At 47.8% G+C, this 21,643-nt stretch overlaps 1 protein-coding gene across 1 annotated transcript in view; it reads right to left on the bottom strand.

The window, feature by feature from the left end:
- The window catches only part of LOC141271411 (uncharacterized), a 248,451-nt gene extending 228,960 nt beyond the window's left edge, over positions 1–19,491 (bottom strand). Inside the window, exons 1-3 of the mRNA XM_073681495.1 lie at positions 19,437–19,491; positions 18,406–19,302; positions 8,632–8,637 (exon numbers count right to left, since the gene is read on the bottom strand). Of these exons, the coding sequence (XP_073537596.1) occupies positions 8,632–8,637; positions 18,406–19,302; positions 19,437–19,491 (958 nt within the window). The remainder of the gene's footprint in view (positions 1–8,631; positions 8,638–18,405; positions 19,303–19,436) is intronic.
- Positions 19,492–21,643: the final 2,152 nt, after the last annotated feature.

The raw sequence follows: 21,643 nt of genomic DNA, 5'->3' as shown, positions 1-21,643 counted from the left end.
CGCACAACTACTACCCCGGCAGCGCCACTGCCCATCAATACCATGGCATCCCTTCCCGGTCCCCGCCTTTTCGCCCCGCCTCGTTTTGGTGGAGATCCCGGTCAGGCACGGGGCTTCATTAACCAGTGCACCCTGCACTTCGAACTTTTGGCACACCAGTTTTCCACCGACCGAGCCAAAGTGGCCTTCATCATGTCCCATCTCACTGGGGAGGCGCTAGCTTGGCTAAATCCTCTATGGGAGAGAGGAGACCCCCTGGTGTCCAACCTGCCAGCCTTTCTCACGGCCTTCCGGAAAGTCTTCGACGAACCAGGACGAAAGACCTCATCCGCCTCATCTCTGCTACGCCTCCGTCAAGGGAGTCTCACCGTGGGCCAATATGCCATACGGTTCCGTACCCTTGCTTCTGAGCTTGCCTGGGATAACGAAACCCTGGTGTCCGTCTTCTGGGAAGGTCTATCCGGCCGGATTAAGGATGAACTTGCAGGTCGGGACATTCCTACCACTCTCGAAGATTTAATAACACTTGCCACCCGGATTGACATCCGGTTCCAGGAGCGTACCAAAGAGGTCACCCGTAAGATGAGGTTTCTTCGCCTTGCTCCTACCTTCCAGAATCCCGTCACTTCCTCTGTTACTCCCGAGGCGCACTCACCTGAGCCTATGCAGGTCGACCAGACCAAGATGGTCAAAACCCGTCAAGAGTTACGCCGTGCCGAGGGGAGCTGCTTCTACTGTGGCAGTAAGGAGCACCGGATCCGTTCCTGCCAGGAGAGGTCGGGAAACGCCTGTGTCTAGGATCGCTGAGAGAGGTCGTCCTAGAAAAGAATAAACCCTCTCCATCTCTGATGCTGTCGGTCTCTATCATCTGCGGGGAGAACCGTTACTTTGAACTAGCTCAACTTGATTCTGGAGCTGCCGGAAATCTTATTTCTCAGTCCCTGGTAGAGAAATACCGCATTCCCACCAAACCTCTGGCCGAACCCTTATCTGTCGCCTCCGTGGACGGGGGTCTCTTACCGCATCCCATCCAACTTATCACCGAACCCATAACTCTGCAGGTGGGAATGCTGCACTCTGAGAGCATCTTCTTTCATGTTCTACCTGGACTCTCTCATGCCCTTTTGCTTGATTGGCAGACCGGAGAAGTCCTTCGCTGGGGACAGGACTGCCATAAGACTTGTTTAGTTCCCGTTCGTCCTTCCCGTCCTTCTCCTCCCCCAGCCAATCTACCCGGCCTGCCGGTACCCTATTGGTATTATGCTGATGTCTTTAATAAAAAGGAAGCAGAGACATTACCTCCTCATAGACCATACGATTGCCCTATCGACTTGGTACCTGGCGCTACTCCGCCCCGAGGACGTATCTACCCTTTGTCCGCTGCTGAGACCCAGTCCATGTCTGAATATATCGAGGAGAACCTGGCCCGGGGATTTATCCGGAAATCTACCTCCCCGGCGGGAGCAGGCTTCTTCTTCATTAAAAAGGCGGCTCACTTCGTCCCTGCATAGACTATAGAGGCCTTAACCAGATTACGGTGAAGAATAAATACCCCCTTCTGCTCATTCCTGAATTATTTGACCGTCTGAGGGGTGCTAGAATCTTCACCAAGCTGGATCTCCATGGGGCCTATAACCTGGTTTGTATCCGTCAGGGGGATGAATGGAAGACGGCATTCAACACCCGGGACGGTCACTATGAATACCTCGTAATGCCCTTCGGTCTCTGTAATGCTCCCGCCGTCTTTCAAGAGTTGGTCAATGATATCTTCCGTGACCTTCTCTACTCCTGCGTGGTGGTATACCTGGACGACATCTTGGTCTTGTCTCCGGATCTCCCCACACACCGGAGGGATGTTCGTCAGGTCCTGCTCAGGCTCAGGCTAAACCACCTCTATGCAAAATTTGAGAAGTGCCTCTTTGAGCAGACCTCGCTTCCATTTCTGGGCTACATCATCTCTCAGACCGGTCTACGAATGGATCCTGAGAAACTGTCTGCCATCCAGAAGTGGCCCCGACCGGAGGGGTTGAAGGCTATCCAGCGGTTCCTGGGCTTCGCCAACTACTACAGCCTCTTCATTCCGCACTTCTCTTCCCGGACTGCCCCTATCTCTGCGCTCACCCGTAAGGGCGCTAATCCCAAAGAATGGCCGCCCGAGGCAGAGGAGGCCTTCCTGTCTTTGAAACAAGCTTTCTCCTCCGCTCCTGTGCTGCACCGTCCGGACAGCAACAAACAATTCTTCTTAGAAGTAGACGCTTCCTCCTCCGGAGCCAGAGCGGTGCTCACCCAAAAGTCGTCATCCGGAAGAATGGTAACCTGCGGCTTCTTCTCCAAACTCTTCTCCTCATCTGAGCGCAATTATTTTATAGGAGACCGAGAATTGTTAGCCATTAAGTTGGCACTGGAGGAGTGGCGTTACCTGCTCGAGGGGGCTCTTCACCCGGTAATAATCTACACGGATCACAAAAACTTGGCTTATCTCCAGAGTGCCCAAAGACTTAACCTGCGCCAAGCCCGGTGGTCCTTGTTCTTCGCCCTCTTTGATTTCATTCTTCATTTTTGCCCGGCAGACAAAAATATCAAAGCTGATGCCTTGTCCCGATCCTTTTTGTTCTCCGATCTAGAGGAGGAGCCAAAGCACATCATCGACCCCGGCAAGGTAATGCTGGTGGCTCCCATGGATCTGAATCGTCTTCCAACCGGTAAGACGTTCGTAACAGTACCTGATCGTGAGAAAGTCCTACACTGGGGACATTCGTCTAAGCTAGCTGGCCATGCTGGCCAGAAAAAGACCCTCCTGCTTATTACCCGGCATTACTGGTGGCCTACCCTGCACAAGGACGTAATAGACTTTGTCTCAGCCTGTGCGTCCTGCGCCCGCAACAAAGTTCCTAGACATCTGCCAGCCGGCCGCCTTCTGCCTCTTCCCATACCTGCTGCCCCGTGGCAGCATATAGCCATGGACTTTATAACGGATCTCCCTGTCTCTGCTGGTTGTACGGTCATTTGGGTGGTCGCTGACCGCTTCTCTAAGATGGCTCACTTCATTCCCCTGCCGGGCCTTCCGTCTGCATCTGAATTGGCTAAAGACTTTATCCATCATATTTTCCATCTTCATGGTCTCCCTCTCCACATCGTATCCGACCGAGGAGTTCATTTCACCTCTCGCTTCTGGAGAGCCATGTGTAAACTGCTGGGGGTCATCTTGGACTTCTCCTCTGCTTATCACCCACAGTCCAATGGTCAAGTAGAGCGGATCAACCAAATTTTAACCAGGTACCTCCGGCACTTTGTTAATGCCCACCATTCCGACTGGGTGGATCTTTTACCGTGGGCCAAATTTTCCTATAATAATCACGAGAGCGAGTCTTCCTCCAAATCCCCATTTTTTATTGTCTACGGTCAACATCCTCGGATCCCGTTTCCCGTCTCCGCCTCGGTGGATAATCCGGCCGCGGAATCTCTTGCTAGCGAATTCTCCTCCATTTGGGAAAGTACCAGATCCGCACTTCTTCAGTCCTCCGAGCGGATGAAGAAACAGGCTGACAAAAGACGTCTGGATCCGCCCCAATTCCGTCCTGGAGATAAAGTCTGTCTCTTGTCCAAGTATGTCCGGCTCAAGATTCCTTCCTACAAGTTAGGGCCTCGGTTCATCGGCCCACTGGAAGTTATCAAACAAATCAACCCGGTGGCCTATAAATTGAAACTCCCGGCCAACTTGCGGATCCCTAACTCCTTCCATGTATCTCTCCTCAAACCTGTGGTACTTAACTCTTTTTCCAAGTCTACAGGTATGCCTCCTGCTCCGGTTTCCGCTGAAGACGAGTTTGAGGTAGAGAGCATTCTGGCCACCAAAAGGGTAAGAGGAAATACCTTTTTTCTAGTGGATTGGAAGGGGTTTGGTCCTGAGGAGAGAACGTGGGAGCCCCGGGAGAACATCCATGCCCCGCTCATCCTTGATAAATTTCTCTCCGGCCTAAAAAAGGGGGGGCCTAAAGGGGGGGTACTGTAGCGTCGGCATCCCTGCCTCCTGCTAGACTGAGACGCCGTTCCTCTCACCTCCCTGCTCCGTCCTCGGCGTCCTCTTCCCGCGCTGCTGGAAGCGCTCGCCGCTTCCCGGGCACTGTGCTTAGGGCGCGCACGCGCGCGCTTCCTCTCTCTTAAAGTGGCCGCGCGCGCCGTCCTAAGGAGTCCCCGGCCAATTGCCGGTGGAGCTCCCATATATAAGGCACCTCCTCCAAAATGGAGGTGCCCGAGCAAAGTTGTTGCAAAGCCTTTCACCTCTGCTTCAGCCCTCAGGTCCCGTTGCCAGTCTGTTTTCCAGCTCTGTCTACCTGCTTGCATTCCCTGCGGTCCGACAGTCTGTCTACCAGCATCTGCCAGTCTGTCTATGGACCAGTCCGCCTGCGGATCAGGAAGCACCTGCCTGATACCTGCCTGATACCTGCCTGTTACCTGCCTGAGACCACCTGCCAGCCAGCCGAGAGACTCTTACCCGCTCACCTGGGAGCGCTCACCTGCTACCCGCCAGCTAGCCTACCTGGAGGCTCTGCCGTCACTTGCCCTGACCACCTGCCAGCCAGCCGAGAGACTCTTACCCGCTGACCTGGGAGCGCTCACCTGCTACCCGCCTGCTAGCCTACCTGGAGGCTTTGCCGTCACTTGCCGTGACCACCTGTCTGTCTAGAGACTCTTACCCTCCTGTCACTTGCCGTGACCACCCGCCTGTCAAGAGACTTTCCCCGTCACTTGCCGTGACCTCCTGCCCTTCTACCCAGAGACTGTTCCTGTCACTTGCCGTGTCTACCTGCCCGCCTTCCCTGGGAGCCACCTGCTTCCTTACAAGGACTGCCCCTTTGTATAGTAGCTCAGAGGTTCCACCTCCCAAACCCGTTACACAACACTTGGTGGCAAAACCCTTGTTGGCAAGCACAGCAGTCAGACGTTGTTTGTAGTTGATAATGAGGTTTGCGCACATGTCAGGAGGAATTTTTGTCCACTCCTCTTTGCAGATCATCTCTAAATCATTAAGGTTTTGAGGCTGTCGCTTAGCAACTCGGAGCTTCAACTCCCTCCATAAGTTTTCTATGGGATTAAGGTCTGGAGACTGGCTAGGCCACTCCATGACCTTAATGTGCTTCTTTTTGAGCCACTCCTTTGTTGCCTTGGCTGTATGTTTTGGGTCATTGTCTTGCTGGAAGACCCAGCAACGACCCATCTTCAATGCTCTTACTGAGGGAAGGAGGTTGTTGGCCAAAATCTCCTGATACATGACACCATCCATCTTTTCTTCAGTATGGTGCAGCCATCATGTCCCCTTTGCAGAAAAGCATCCCCAAAGTATAATGTTTCCCCCACGATGCTTCACGGTTGGGACGATGTTCTTAGGGTTGTAATCATCCTTCTTCTACCTCCAAACACGGGGAGTTGAGTTAATACCAAAGAGCTCAATTTTTGTCTCATCTGACCACAGCACCTTCTCTCAATAGCTCACAGAATCATCCAGATGTTCATTGGCAAACTTCAGATGGGCCTGCACATGTGCCTTCTTGAGCAGGGGGACCTTGCGCGCACTGCAGGATTTTAAACCTTTAAGGCATATTGTGTTACCAATGGCTTTCTTGGTGACTGTGGTCCCAACTGCCTTGAGATCATTATCAAGTTTCCCCCTGGCTGATCTCTCACCTTCCTCGTGATCAAGGATAACCCACAAGGTGAGATTTTGCATGGTGAAACAAGATTGATGTCATTTTGTATTTCTTCCTTATTCTTACTATTGCACCAACAGTTGTCTCCTTCGCACCCAGCGTCTTACTTATGGTTTTGTAGCACATTCCAGCTTTGTGCAGGTCTATGATCTTGTCCCTGACATCCTTAGAAAGCCCTTTGGTATTGCCCATGTTTTAGAGGTTAGACTGATTAATTGAGTCTGTGGACAGGAGTCTTTTATACAGGTGACTATGTAAGACAGCTGTCTTTAATGCAGGTCACGAGTTGATTAGGAGCGTCTAACTGGTCTGTAGTAGCCAGAACTCATAATGGTTTGTAGTGGATCAAATACTTATTTCTCACTGCAAAATAAATTGTATAAATTATATAATGTGATTTTCTTGATTTTTTGGGGGGATATTTTATCTCTCAATATTAAAATGAACTTACCCTTAAAATTATAGACTGTTCATGTCTTTGTCAGTGGGCAAACTTACAAAAACAGCAAGGGATCAATTAATTATTTCCTTCACTGTATATGGACTAGGGTTGAGCGAATGTTTCAATATTCGGTTAAGATTACGATAGTCGAATCTGCAATATTCGCCGATTTATTTGTCGAACATTCGTCGAACATTACCGAACGCCATAGGATTCAATGGGGGACAAAAAAACGCATATACAACACCTTCAAACGGGCACAAAAGCTGTCAAAACACATCAAATTAGGGGTAGATACCTGGAAAGTGCCATCAATTGATCCAGAGTACAAGTACTATAATTATTATTATTATTACAGCGACATTTATTCCGTGGCGCTTTACATGTGAAAAGGGGTCACCGTCTGTGACTCACTGACTGGTACAAGAGGAAAGAGAACCCTCCCTGCGAGGGCGCACAAATAATCTACAAGGGATTGGTGAGGATACAGTAGGTTAGGGTACAGCTAGTCTTGCAGCAGTAAGCTGGAGCGAGGGTTACCGCAGATTGTATGCTTGTCAGACGAAGTGGGTCTTCAGCTTCCTTTTCATGGTTTCAAAGGTAGGCGAGAGTCTGATGTTTTGGGGTACAGAGTTACGCAGCTTTTCTGTGGGAATGAGCTTGTCTCCAACCAGCCTGGAATATTTCCAGTGAATTATGGCACTACTCCATGGTATTAGCAGTGCACCCAGTACCAGAAGCGATGCCATCCACAATTTCATTCTCAGGAATTTTATTTGGTAGACTGAGTGGCTGCCCAAACATTAGTTTCTCACAAAGGAGCTGAAGACACTGAGTGGCAGTAGGTGCACGTTTCTCCAGCATGTTAGATATCAGTGCTGGGAGACCAGAAAGAGCAGCACGGTGGCTCAGTTGTTAGCACTGCAGCCTTGCAGCGCTGGAGTCCTGGGTTCTAATCCCACAAAGGACAACATTTGCAAGTAGTTTGTATGCTCTCCCTTTGTTTGTGGGGGTTTCCTCTTCAGTAAAAAAGCAGCCATACAGGAGTGTTCACAGTTCAAAAAATTAGGGCCTGACACCACCATATCTGTGGCCAACAGATTGGAGAAGGTGGAGTTCAACCTCTTTGCTTTTTCATGTGAAGGAGGAAGCAATTTTTATGGGACCAAGGACTGGCTGCTGTGCTGAGAGATGGCAGAGTACAGTGAATCGGACAAACTGCTGGACTGTGAGTGAGATGCAGGTGGAGATGTTACAATGGATTGATAAGTTGTGGTGTCCATTACCCGCTTCCATTACAGCTGACAGGCTCTCACTCAGCCTGACTGGAGCGGGTAAAGAACCGGAGGTTCTGCTGTGGGAGACCTGTGTGACAATACTTGGCACAGTAACAGAGGAGGAGAAAGAAGCAGCAGATGTGGTTGATGGGGCGGGTGATAGTTGTTGAGGTCCGCATTTTATCGCAGTGAGATTGCCAGAGTAACGCATGTTGATTGCGCATGTGAACATTCATGCATGTAGCACTTTTTTTACTCTACTGAGTTTTTTATCGCAAAGTTTGCAGATAACGTGAGTTGGCTCATCCTTTGCAGTGACAAAAAATCCCAGGCTAGGGAACCCTTGCTGCCCCTGCGAGCTGCAGACCCGCGACCGCTGCTGGCCACAGCCACAGTTGTGGCTAAGGATGCAGTGCGCCTCGTGCTTGCATCACTCCGTGTCTGCTCCATAGGGTGAAATGTAACCTCCTCATCCTCCTCCTCCACCTCCTCAGATGTGCTCCTTGGCTGCGTGACTCTGGGTTCACACCAAGTAGGATCTTCAACCTCGTCATTATCCAATGTGTTATCTCATTCCTCGCCCTCAGAGTGACCCTTCTCCTCTTGTTGTCCTTACATCACAGTAAAGTCTGCATGAGCCTCAGGTATCTGAATCTCATCAGGATCACCTCCCTCCCCTGTGGTTAACGTCTGGTGATGAGGGTCAGGAACTTGCTCAGACTCTACTTCGTCCTGCCCCGAATCCAACCTAAAAAAATTTGGGGCATCTGTGCAGATGCTTTCCTCCTCTTCTTGACTCTGTGAATGTTTTGAATACACTTCTGATGCCCATTGCATAGAATGAGTGAGCAGTTCTACAGACTCGCCCATTTGTGTATCGCTACAGTCAGTTGGACAGTTATGACGCGGGGGGAAGCAAGGGTAATTTTGGTGCCACTTCTGTGGACTGTACTGTGTGGGATGTTGAGGTGGAGGAAGAAGACGAGAGGCCACTTGAAGCCGTACTTCCCATTCACTGGAGCACCTGCTCTTTCTGGTCCTTATCAACAATGCCAAAGAAAGGTAGTGGAGTAGCCCCTCTGGTAACAGAAGAGTTGTCAGTTGTCTTCGGCTAGGACATGACGGTATTAGTTCACTAGTGCTTTCACTAACATCACCACCTACCCACATATACCTTGAACACCAAGTCTATTCCCCCTTCCACCGCGACCTCTCTTTTTCCCACTCATGTTACTCAGATACTATGGTAGGAGCATGCTATTAGCAAAACAAAATTTTTTCCTCGGCAACAGCTCTGCACACATTTGAATTTTAGCGCCACTAAATGACAAGGTAAGATATGGCTTGCTGCGTAACATTACTAACAGGAGAAAGTATTTTTTTTTACTGTGGATGAGGCCTGTGTAACATACGAGATATTCTCCAAACAATTTCAAACTGAGATGTCCCCTGCTGTATCACGTTAGGAACAGAAGAAAGTATTTTTTTCACTGTGCATGAGGCCTGTATAACATAGAGTGTATGCTACAAGATATTTCAAACTCAGATCTAGCCTGCTGTATCACGTTAGGAACAGCAAAAAATAGTTTTTTTTACTCTGCTTAACCTCTGCATACAGCTGAATTTAACTTCCACCAAATTACTAGGTGGCTTATAGCAGAGTGTAACACGTTTGCAATAGAAAACAATATTTTCTGGACTCTGGCTAGCAACAGAAAAAATATATTTTTTTACTCTGAAAACAGCTGAAGTTCACAGCCACTAAAGTAGTAGCTGGCCTATAGCAGAATGTATCACGTTTGTCACAGAAAAAAATATTTTTTTGACTTTGCCTAGCAACAGAAAAAATCTATTTTTTTATTCTGAAAACAGCTGAAGTTCAACGCCACTAAAATAGTAGGTGGCTTATAGCAGAGTTTGCCTGGGATAACCGGAGGGGCCACCTGATGGGCTTCCCTCGGGAAACCAAGGCCGAAGCGCGGAGGCGGGAGGAGACGTGCTGAAAGGAGCTCCTCCAGTTTGAGAAAGAGCGGCAGGAGAAGAGGGTCCACTGTGAGCGTCTGAAGGTGCGCGCCAAGGCTGCCAAAGCACAGGCCCGTCAGGCGGTGGCCACCCGTCCAAGCCCCCGGGAAGAAGGCGTTATCGTGCGCTTCCACCAGGTGGCAGGATGGGGCTTCATCAGCACCCCACAGTTCAACCGGGACGTGTTTGTCAACCGGCGGGACGTCGAGCCGCGGCTGGAGCAGAGCCACCCTGGCCAGAACCTCTACCCGGGCGATTTGGTGCACTACACCCGCCACCACGGGGAGCATGGGTGGTATGCCCTGGATGTCCACAGGGTATTCAAGGAGGATGCCCCCACTCACCTGCCCACAGAGGACTGGTCAGGCTCCGTTGGAAAAGATGAGCCATTTCCCTGGTGGGGATACCACTTTTAAGCAGCCCAGGGAGATGCAGCTCCCAGTTGTGTGAACTTTTTGTGTGAACTGTTCCTTGTTTTCCTTTTTGCACCCAGATCCAGTTGAAAGAGACATTTGTCCCTGCGGACGCTAAGCAGTTGACAGACTCACATTGTAAATAGTTTGCATCTATTTAGGTGCTCCCTATTGGTTTTATACAAAACCGCTTCTACCTCAGACCTCAGAAGCAAAACCTGTCTGGAGTGGCTCTACTGGAGGTCCGACTCGGGATCTCCATGCCCTGCAGCCACCCCAGGGCCTCCGTTGAGGGTTTGGGACAGGTCCCTCATGCTGCAGAACTGACACTTTCTACCATATTTTCTACAGCACTGTCTACATGCATAATGTCTCTTTGATGTTTTCCATACATGCATAGTGTCTCCTTGATGTTTTTCTATATTTCTATTATATATATATATATATATATATATATATCTTGCAACGTTAAAAGTGTCCTAACCTCCCATAAAGGGAAGATTGTTTCATGTTTACAAAAACTTTTAAAATTTGAATGTCTGTACCAACTCTTTACTCTATTACAGCCCGCGTACGTGCTGTGTTTCACCGGGGGGGGGAATGTGGCGCCCCTGAGGGTTCAGTCGCCACAGAGGTACTGCACCTCAGATAGAGGTGTGGTATCTTCTCTTCCAGGTAAGGATGGAGCATCACTCAGGACCCCACTTCACCACTCAACACTACACCACTCCTGTCCTGAAGGGGGCCTAAATGCACCAGGGTGCTGCCCCGGCCCGGGATAGAGGAGATGGGGGGAACCAAAAGATAGGGGGAACCATGTAGCGGGTGAGGGTGGAGGACACACTTTTAGGAAACACTTATTCTTTCATATTTAATCTACGGCCATCTTAAGTTCAAGGTCTTTGATTGAGGGTCTTCTGTCAGGGCCCAGCAAGAGGCTGTAGCTGGCTGAAGGTTCGTGATCCTCATACTCTGGCTTTGAGACGAGGAGCGGGTCAGAGTTAACCACTGTCTCTACCCGGTCAAGGTCCTGACCTAAGAAGGCCTTGGAGGGGACCGGAGGAGATAGGCTCCACAGGCAAAAGGATCCCAGGGGGATACGGACGGAGCGGAGTCGCCACCTGTATTCTTTACTCTGGCCCAGCCAGAGGGATTCCTGCTGCAAGAGGGGTAACTGGCCCCCGCTATCTGACTTTGTTACTTCACGTCTTAGTCAGAAAAGGCCGGAGGCTTAGTGGAGCCCAGGGGGATACGGACGGAGCGGATTCGCCACCTGTATCTCTTAAACTGCGTTTATCCAGTGGGACCCGGCCTTACACCACGTTCATACCACGCACAGTCAGGAGAAGACTTAGTGGGAGAACTTACCAAGTAGAGGAACACACACCAGAGGGGTCTCGACAGGTGCTCCTGATCTACCTGGGAAGTGCTGAACCCCCTTTCCGGTGGCCGCAGTATGCCGTGTGTAGCAGAGAGAAGCTTTGCGGCTGAAGGTTCATCTGAAGTGAGTAAAGACCCGGATGACTTCATACACCGCCTCGGCTCGTTATTTCCTGCGCGGCACTGCACCCACCATCCCTTCTCACACTGCCCTGAGGCCTGATCCGCCTGTGGGGAGCCGTCCCATCTTAGCTGCCCCTAACACCAGCCTTAGTGGACTGTTGCAGCGCTGGTGTCCATCGCCAGAAACCACAGGTGGCGTAGTCGAAATACCACTCATCCTTGAAAGCCCAATATTTTTATGTGACAGCCCTGGGCACGGAACGGGTCGAGGCCACGACTGCATCCCTGCGACCACCTACACTGACCCGGCTCCGAGTAACCCCAAAGCTCAGGGAGGGCGAGTCGTCACATTGGCTTGGGTAAATTTGCAGTAGATAGAACTTCAGCCAGTCAGCTAGCAGAGGAGGGTGGCCAGCAGGTAAGAGCATATATTCAGGTTTCCCCCAAGTCCCAGTCTTTTAAGAACATTATATCCAATCTGTGTACGAGTCTGCACACAAGGTTACAGAATGTTGCAAGAGAGACTGAGCAAAAAATGTCTCTTTAGATATACAGTTATTGTGTATGTAGTGATTACAATGGCTGCCTAAATTTGGGAAATACCTCAATACCAATTTAAAGACACAGAGGAGGGCCTCTGTAACAACATGCTCCCATTAGAAAGCAGCGGTTCTGCTAATCAGTTATTGTGTATGCAGTGACTGCAACGGCTGCCTAAATTTAGGAGGACAAGAATGTAGATGTTTTTGCTGATGGTGGTAGTTGCGAGTGTGCAACGATAGGTGCAGGGCGGGAAGCATTTCCACATGTGCCATGGACAGGGAATTGGCGTGCACGCACAATAGCGGAACAAGCAGTGGTGTCACCCGCAGACACTGTTTCTGGACCCTGGTGTTCGGCCCACCTTGTCGGGTGCTTTGCTGTCATGTGCTTGAGCATGTTGTTGGTGGTCAGGCTGCTAACTTTGCTACCCCTGCTGATGTTGGCCTGGCAGATGGTGCAAATGGCCTTTTTGGGGTTATCTGCAGTGTCTTTAAAAAACAACCAGACTCGGGAAGACCTAACAGTTATACTAGCAATTTCCATTGTGTTGGTGTTTCGGGGAACGGCCCGCCTTGTACCTGTAGCCACCACACTGCTTGTTCCTGCCTGTTGTAGTGCTACGACTCCCTGCCGCTGTGTGCTGCTGTCCTCGCTCTGCATGTCACCTCGTCAGGTTGGGTCAGTGACTTCATCGTCCACCGCTTTGTCTTCCACTTCCGCACCCTGGTCCTCCTCCTGACTTTCTGGCAATTGTGTCTCATCATCATCCACCTCTTGCAGTAGTAATTGCACTTTCCCTCTGTTGCCTTCATGTGAACATCGCTGCACAAACATTTGGGCATCGCTACACGTGTTCTCCTCTTGCCCCGCTTGAAGCGAGAGGCCCGAATCTATAAATGGAAAAGTGAACAGCTCTTCAGAGTGTCCAAGTGTGGGATCAGTTGTCTCCGGGCACTTGGCCTGGTGGAAGGAAGGAGGATCAGGATGAGGAATATGCGGTCCAAACTCACAGCTACTGAGACTTGACCTGCTCTGTGTTCAATAGTGGTATTCTGCGGTCCCCTATTAATTGGGACAGGAAGGTCGAGCGAGAAGATGTGGGTGTTTGTTGTGGCACAATTTCAGCCTTCCCACGGCCTCGGGCTCTGCATGCATCATCGCGTCCAGTTCCCCGTCCCTTGCTACATGCCTTGCCAATTTTAAATAGAGGACGATATCTTCCACACTCACAACACATGACTGAATTTGGAGCGAATTTATATGTGATCAGTGTGACGGACATACCACAGTTTTAAACACCTGGCCTGTAGGTAACTATTTTGAACAGCAAACTGGTGTCAATTGCTTCACTGACACACTGAAACTAATTTTTAATGGAGGCCAGAAATGGCAGTATTTTCTGAAAACGTATCTGTGATCCGTGTGACGGAGAAAACACAGTTTTAAATAGCTGGATTTTTAGTGCTATAATATGGAAAGGACCGGGCTGTATTCTGCAGTGCCAACAAGCAAATGGCGCAGAAAAACCATGTTCTCTGGATTGCTTTAAGCAAATAATGAGGATATGTGGCAACCCTGAGGGTTCAGTCGCCACAGAGGTACTGCACCTCACCCAGAGGTGTGGTGTCTCCTTCTCTCAGGTAAGGAGGGAGTGCTGCCCGGAACCCCAACACCCGCATTCAAAACTACACTACTCCAGGCCGGCTGGAGGGGCGGCATGCATTATGTACCTGCTGAGCCCTGTCCCTGGCTGGAGTGGGGGGAACCAAAGAGAGGGGGAACCAGTAGTGGGTGTGGGTGGAGGATGTAGAGTAGGGGAGCACCATTATAGGAGATATATAAAGGGAAGCCATCTTAGGGTGGCAGATTAGACAATGAGGAGAGTGAGCAGTAAGGAGAGGAGGGGAGCATAGTCTCTTCAGGAGCTCTGCTCCACAAGTGGGGCCTAGTAACAGAGGCCCAGCAGGGGAGCAGAGGAGAAAGGCTCCGTTTTACAGAAGGGATCCCAGGGGGTACGGTGAGTGCAGGACGGCACGCGTACACCTGAATCTGCCAGGCGTCAGAGGGATCAGGCCGCAAGAAGGGACCGGTCCCTGGCCCACCAGTGTTACTCCAGGTCTCGGCTGGAAAAACCAGAGGCTTCTGCACTTCCATGGTGCAGTCACTACAGTCTCACCCTAGTCACCGTGAGGGTCAAGTAGGTCCGGGAACTCCAGGTTGCCCAGATGGACTTCAGAGCACCCGATCAGGACTGTGTGTGGGGAAGCGCAGGGCAGGAGGGAGAAGACCCAGCGTGAGAAGTCAGTCTAGTAAGGAACATAAAGGAAGCGGGGTTCTGTCAAGCGCTCCTGATATATCTGAGAAAAGTACTGAACCCCTGGTCTGGTAGACACAGTGCGAAGCGGAGGCGAACACCCGTACAGTGTACCTGAGAAACTTGAACAAGAACTGTGAGTAAAACTCGGATGACTGCACTCCACTGCCTCCGTCAGTTATTTCAGCTGCGCCATCTCTCTCTTCTGCACTACAAGTCCCAGCACCAACCACCATCAAACTCTACACTGCTCTGAGGCCCGTTCCACCTGTGGGGAGCTGTTCCATCCTAGCTGCCCTATCAACTGCCTCAGAGGTCTGCAGCAGCGCTGGTACAAATTACCAGAAACCACAGGTGGCGTCACGATCAAACTACAAATCCCATATAAACTTTCCTCTTTTTGTTGACCGGACTGGGCCAGCCACTGTGACATATTCCTGCCAGCATCAATAGGCCCGGACGCCAAGTACCCCACTGCCCTGGGGGCACGTCATCTCAAGATCCAAAAAAAAAATATTCCTGGCCCCTGAGACCTGGGCCTATTTCTAGAAGTATCTAACAGCAGCAGCAACAGACAAAACTGGAATGGAGCCTCTTGTGCTATGTGCACTGCAGTCTGCTATATACCCTGCCTGCCTGATATCTTTGCAGATGGATTAGTCCTCAGAACTGTTTGTTGAGATGGATAGGTGTCTCTAATATACACTGCTCAAAAAAAATAAAGGGAACACTCAAATAACACATCCTAGATCTGAATGAATGAAATATTCTCATTGAATACTTTGTTCTGTACAAAGTTGAATGTGCTGACAACAAAATCACACAAAAATCATCAATGGAAATCAAATTTATTAACCAATGGAGGCCTGGATTTGGAGTCACCCCCAAAATTAAAGTGGAAAAACACACTACAGGCTGATCCAACTTTGATGTAATGTCCTTAAAACAAGTCAAAATGAGGCTCAGTATTGTGTGTGGCCTCCACATGCCTGTATGACTTCCCTACAATGCCTGGGCATGCTCCTGATGAGGTTTCAGATGGTCTCCAGTGGGATCTCCTCCCAGACCTGAACTAAGGCATCTGCCAACTCCTGGACAGTCTGTGGTGCAACGTGACATTGCTGGATGGAGTGAGACATGATGTCCCAGATGTGCTCAATCGGATTCAGGTCTGGGGAACGGGCGGGCCAGTCCATAGCTTCAATGCCTTCATCTTGCAGGAACTGCTGACACACTCCAGCCACATGAGGTCTGGCATTGTCGTGCATTAGGAGGAACCCAGAGCCAACCACACCAGCATATGGTCTCACAAGGGGTCTGAGGATCTCATCTCGGTACCTAATGGCAGTCAGGCTACCTCTGTCAAGCACATGGAGGTCTGTGCGGCCCTCCAAAGAAATGTCACCCCACACCATTACTGACCCACTGCCAAACCGGTCATGCTGAAGGATGTTGAAGGCAGCAGATCGCTCTCCACGGTGTCACCAGACTCTGTCACATGTGCTCAGTGTGAACCTGCTTTCATCTGTGAAGAGCACCGGGCGCCAGTGGCGACTTTGCCAATCTTGGTGTTCTGTGGCAAATGCCAAGCGTCTTGCACGGTGTTAGGCTGTGAGCACAACCACCATCTGTGGACGTCGGGCCCTCATACCACTCTCATGGAGTCGGTTTCTAACTGTTTGTGCAGACACATGCACATTTTTGGCCTGGTGGAGGTCATTTTGCAGGGCTCTGGCAGTGCTCCTCCGCGGAGGTAGCGGTCCTGCTGCTGGGGTGTTGCCCTCCTACAACCCCCTCCATGTCTCCTAGTAGCGCCTCCAGCCTCTGAACACTACGCTGACAGACACAGCAAACCTTCTTGCCACAGCTCTCATTGATGTGCCATCCTGGATGAGCCTGATACCTGAGCAACTTCTGTGTGTTGTAGAGTCTGTCTCATGCTACCACGAGTGTGAAAGCACAACCAACATTCAAAAGTGACCAAAACATCAGCCAGAAAGCATTGGTACTGAGATGTGGTCCGTGGTCCCCACCTGCAGAACCACTCCTTTATTGACAGTGTCTTAATAATTGCCAATAATTTCCATCTACTGTCTATTCCATTTGCACAACAGCATGTGAAATTGATTGTCAATCAGTGTTGCTTCCTAAGTGGACAGTTTGATTTCACAGAAGTTTGATTTACTTGGAGTTATATTCTGTTGTTTAAGTGTTCCCTTTATTTTTTTGAGCAGTGTAGTTTGGTATACCTACACTAACTAGAAACAAGCAAATCTCTCCCTGACGCAGCAGCACCTCTCCCTACACTGTCTGATTCCGGAGTGACTGTGACTAGCATGGCGGCGCCAGGTTTGATATAGACCTGATGACGCTGTGCGGCCAGCCAATCACTGTAATGCCACAACCAACATGGCTACGGCTTTACAGTGACTGGCTGGCAATCCCTGCATGTTCACTGGCTCTGTAAAGAGCGCCAAACATGCAGGGAGTAGACCCGAGCTCCCTCCGAGCAACCCCGGAAACACTTGGTGAGCGCCGAGCATGTCGAGCAGTGAGATGCTCGGGCTAGCACCGAGCAGTAGTGAACATGCTCGCTCATCACTACATATGTGATGTTGCTGTAGCCCTAATATTTCTGTACATGTGGTCTCTGTGGAGGTAATCTTACCCCAGCATTCCAAGTATAGAGAAAGGAGAAGTATGAAGGGTATTTTATTGTAATTTCTCTTTAAAATTCAGAATAACAATATCCGAATAGAAAAAAAATAATCTTGCCATTTTGTATGTGCTCTCTAACAGCCCAATAAGGATACCAAATAAGTATTCAAAAAAAAAAAAATCACAAAATTTATTCACAAACAGAGATTTTAGACGCATACAGCGTACGCTAAAGCTGCTTTATCTCTAAAAGAAGGGGATTGCCAATTCCAAATTCCTTTGTGTATTTCATAGCTACAATTGCTATAGCAGCCTTTGCACTTGCTGTTCCCCTAACAAAGTACATTTTAATCAATAGAACTTGGAGTTAAAATAAGTTCCACAATAGTATGTGTAAAAAAAATTATTCCTGTGCGGAGATAATCTTATAAATGTGCCCCTGCTGTGTACTGTGTAATGACCGTTTCTGACTGCAGGAAAATGGTCTTAATAAATCACAGCTCCTGGGCAGGGGAAGAAGCAAAAGAGAGGATACAGACAGGACAGCATGGGATCGCAGCTGATTCATTCGGTTAGGTAAAACATTTCCATTTCTGTTAAAAACATATATTTTACCTTACAAAAGAATCAGCTGAAATCCCATCCGGTCATGTCTGTATACCCTCTTTTGCTTCCTCCCCTCCCCAGAAGCTGTGGTATAATCAGACACAGCCATTACTCAGAAATGTGCCCCTGTTCTGTACTAAGATTATCTCAGCACAGGAATATTTTTTTTAACACATCCAATTGTGTAACATTTTTTTCCCCCCCGAGATCTATTGATTAAAATGTACATTGGTTGTGGGACAAACCCTTTATGGAAAAAGGGATATATTTAAAAACAAAAAACAAACGTTTGTTACTGAGAGATTCCATTAGTAAGATAATATTATCCTGCTATCTAATGCCATAATCAGGGAACAGGATGGGCCGACCTCTGGTCCAGAAAAAAGTATATGGGAGAATGTAGTTGGACCAATGAAGGAATCACAATCGTCTAGTATACTTCATGCTTGGACTGACTGAGTATAGAATTTTGCAACTGTTCATTATACATAGGATTCATTTGACACCGAAGATAATTGTCAAATTTAGATTAAAAATGTTCAAATTGCAAATTACTTTTTAAATGTTCTAATATCAATAAGATAAAGAAGTTTGTTCAGACATGGGAATTATGGCTTTTTCCCTGTGTGTCTTCTCTCATGTGTAACAAGGTCCAATTTGCCTTTAAGACATCTCCCACGTTCTCAGTGTGAATTTTCTGATGTCTTACAAGACTTGATTTCCAGCTAAAATATTTCTCACATTCTGAGCATGAATATGGCTTCTCCCCTGTGTGAATTCTCTGATGTATAACCAGATGTAATTTACGGTTAAAGTATTTCCCACATTCTGAGCATGAATATGACTTTTCCCCTTTGTGAATTCTCTGGTGTTTAACAAGATGTGAATTACGGCTAAAAAAATTTTTCACATTATGAGCATGAATATGGCTTCTCCCCGGTGTGAATTCTCTTGTGTATAACAAGATAGGATTTCTTGTTAAAATATTTCCCACATACTGAGCATGAATATGGCTTCTCCCCGGTGTGATTTCTCTGGTGTACAACAAGATGTGATTTCTGGCTAAAATATTTCCCACATTCTGAGCATGAATATGGCTTTTCCTCTCTGTGAATTCTCTGGTGTCTAACAAGATGGGATTTCCAGATAAAATATTTCTCACATTCTGAGCATGAATATGGCTTCTCCCCTCTGTGAATTCTCTGGTGTACGACCAGATGTGATTTACTGTTAAAATATTTCCCACATTCTGAGCATGAATGTGGCTTCTCCCCGGTCTGAACTCTCTGGTGTCTAAGAAGATGCGATTTCTGGCTAAAATATTTCCCACATTCTGAGCATGAATATGGCTTCTCCCCGATGTGAATTCTCTGGTGTCTAACAAGATATGATTTACAGCTAAAGTATTTCTCACATTCTGAGCATGAATATGGCTTCTCCCCAATGTGAATTCTCTGGTGTCTAACAAGATGTGATTTACGGTTAAAATATTTCCCACATTCTGAACAAGAAAATATTCTCTCCTTTGTGGGAATTTTTTGAAACTGTTTAAGGGGAAAACTTTTTCCACACTCTGAACTTGTAGATGGCTTCTTTGCTGTAAGAACACTTTGATTTTGATTTTCCCTAATAGTCCATAATGAATCAGACAATTGGATCTGTTTAAAAGAATCAGATGATAGATCTTCACTGTGTAAGGATGATGGAATATCTGGAAAAATAGCTTTCACTTCGATTGTATCTTGCGTGATATTAAGGTCATCCGATTTAAAAAATGAAGATGTCAGAGGGTCCTCTGATCTCAAAGTATTGTTATCTGCCAAGAAAGAAACCAAATTATTTTCAAATAATATATCTTTAATTATAATTTTACAACATTTGTACATAAAGTTTTGATAGCAAATCACAATTCAAATGATTCAGTAAGGCAGAAACAGTTCACAATCAAACAGTAGACCTTAAACCCCAAGCCAGTAGATTGTGATGTTCCGCTGTCTTTGTTCATTCTGCCTCCCCAATATTGGAATAAAAAGCCATAAAAAACATTATGTAGCCAAAAATGATACAAATTAAAACTTCTACTCATCCAGCATAAAAGCAAGCCCCTCACTGAGGTCCATTATGAAAAAATAGGTTTTGACATTACTAGTAGCTTGAAAAACAACAGGTCTTACATAAACCAATACAGGAATCCCCCTTCTAAGCCCTGCAATGTGCCCAAACCACACTTAGCATCCGTATGTTTAGCATTGCTGTAGCAAGATCAAACCTCTTATTTTACTGTGTGCATTATTCCAGAAGCACAAGCTGGGCACTATGTGTTTTTGCAATTTCACTCTGCAACATCCACTGTGTGCTAATCCAAAAAGTGTTATGGGTAGTGTTGAGCATTCCGATACTGAAATATCGGGTATCGGCCGATATTCGCGGTATCGGAATTCCGATACTTAATTCCGATACTTTTGCAATATCGTATACCGGAATCGGAAGTTCCCATAATGCAATGAGCCAGTTTCATTTTATTCAGCCAATGAGGATCCTAAGAAGTGTGGGCACATCCTGTTAGGCATGTAGGCATCTTAACTAATGGTATGGCTGTGATTGGCTGCTGAAATGATGTCATGATGCACTATAAAAGCCGCCGCCGCCATTTTGAGCTCACTCTGCTGTGAATTCAGTTAGGGATAGGACGCTGTTGTTCTGAGGGACAGTTTTAGCTACCTATTTGGTCTATTCTGCTTTACAGTTCTCTGTGCTGTTCACCGCTTTCTGCAAGGTCTGTGTGTGCGAGTGCAGCTCACCCTGTAGTGTGTGCTTCAACCACGTGTGGTTGTAGTGCACTCAGTGTGTGTCACTGCCTCATACATTGTCCTTTTTTGCCAATTCATAATTTTCCTGATATCTCCTATTAGTGTTACATAGTTACATAGTTTATAAGGCCGAAAAAAGACAAGCGTCCATCCAGTTCAGCCTATTTCTTGTGCACTGCAGCTATTCCGCAGCGTTGATCCAGGGGAAGGCAAAAAAAAAACATGCGGTATAGGCCAATTTACATCATTGAGGAAAAATTCACTTCCCGACACCAATCTGGCAGTCAGATTAAATCCCTGGATTAATTAACTATCACTAAGCATAAGATGTAATTTTATTGTTCTCAAGAAAGGCGTCCAGGCCTCTCTTGAACTCATTCAGTGAGTTGGACATCACCACTTCCTGTCCCAGAGAGTTCCAGAGTCTCACGGCTCTGACCGTAAAGAATCCCCTTCTATGCTGGTGCAGGAACCTCCTTTCCTCCAGACGCATAGTGTGCCCCCTCGTCTTTGTCACCATCCTTGGTATAAACAGGTCATGGGAGAGAGCTCTGCGTGGTGGTTCCATCCGTATTCAGCTAAATTGGTTCCAAACACACTATATAGGACTAGATAGAGAAATTTTTTTGGTCTTGCAGCGCTAGTGCACAGTGCTCTGCATCTGTACTGTTCACCGCTGTCTGCAAGGTCTGTGTGTGTGAGTGCAGCTCACCCTGTAGTGTGTACTTCAGCTACGTCTTGTTGTAGTGCACTCTGTGTGTCTCACTGCCTCATACATTGTCCTTTTTTGCCAATTCATAATTTTTCCTGATTTCTTCTATTAGTGTGGTGGTTCCATCCGTATTCAGCTAAATAGGTTCCAAGCACACTATATAGGAGTAGTTAGAGGAGCCTTTCTGCAGCATTGGGCCCTGCAGCCCCAGCCAGATTAGTATTAGCCTATTTTTTGTAGCCTCATCTATTGCATTGTAGGTTACCTTCCTACATTGTAATAGCTACAAAAAGTTTGTGATACTATTGGTATTACATCTTTAGGCACATCCAGTGTCTTTTTGTGACAAAAAAACCCTAAATAAAGTTCACCAAACACTCCACTTTACAGTTGTGTAGGCCACATTAGCTCATATTAAAGTCTAGTCCACACTTTATAAAATTAGTGTTTCTTATACCTGTTAGCAGCTGTTCAGGAATAAGCACTCTAAGCCCTTAGTACTTTTCTGCCTATCTTTATCAGTCTACCAAGATGAAGAAGGCAGGGAGTAAGGCATGTGGTCGTGGGCGTGGAGTTTCTGCAGGGAGAGAACGTGAGGATTCTGTGCCTGCAGGGAGAGGACGTGCGGATTCTGT

This window comes from Phyllobates terribilis, unplaced genomic scaffold, assembly GCF_046119375.1.
Source record: "Phyllobates terribilis strain yellow unplaced genomic scaffold, ASM4611937v1 Scaffold_5__5_contigs__length_657084704, whole genome shotgun sequence".
NCBI classification, from domain to species: domain Eukaryota; kingdom Metazoa; phylum Chordata; class Amphibia; order Anura; family Dendrobatidae; genus Phyllobates; species Phyllobates terribilis.
The sequence above is the reverse complement of the archived record's forward strand: the minus strand, read 5'-3'. Positions and strand labels throughout refer to the sequence as shown.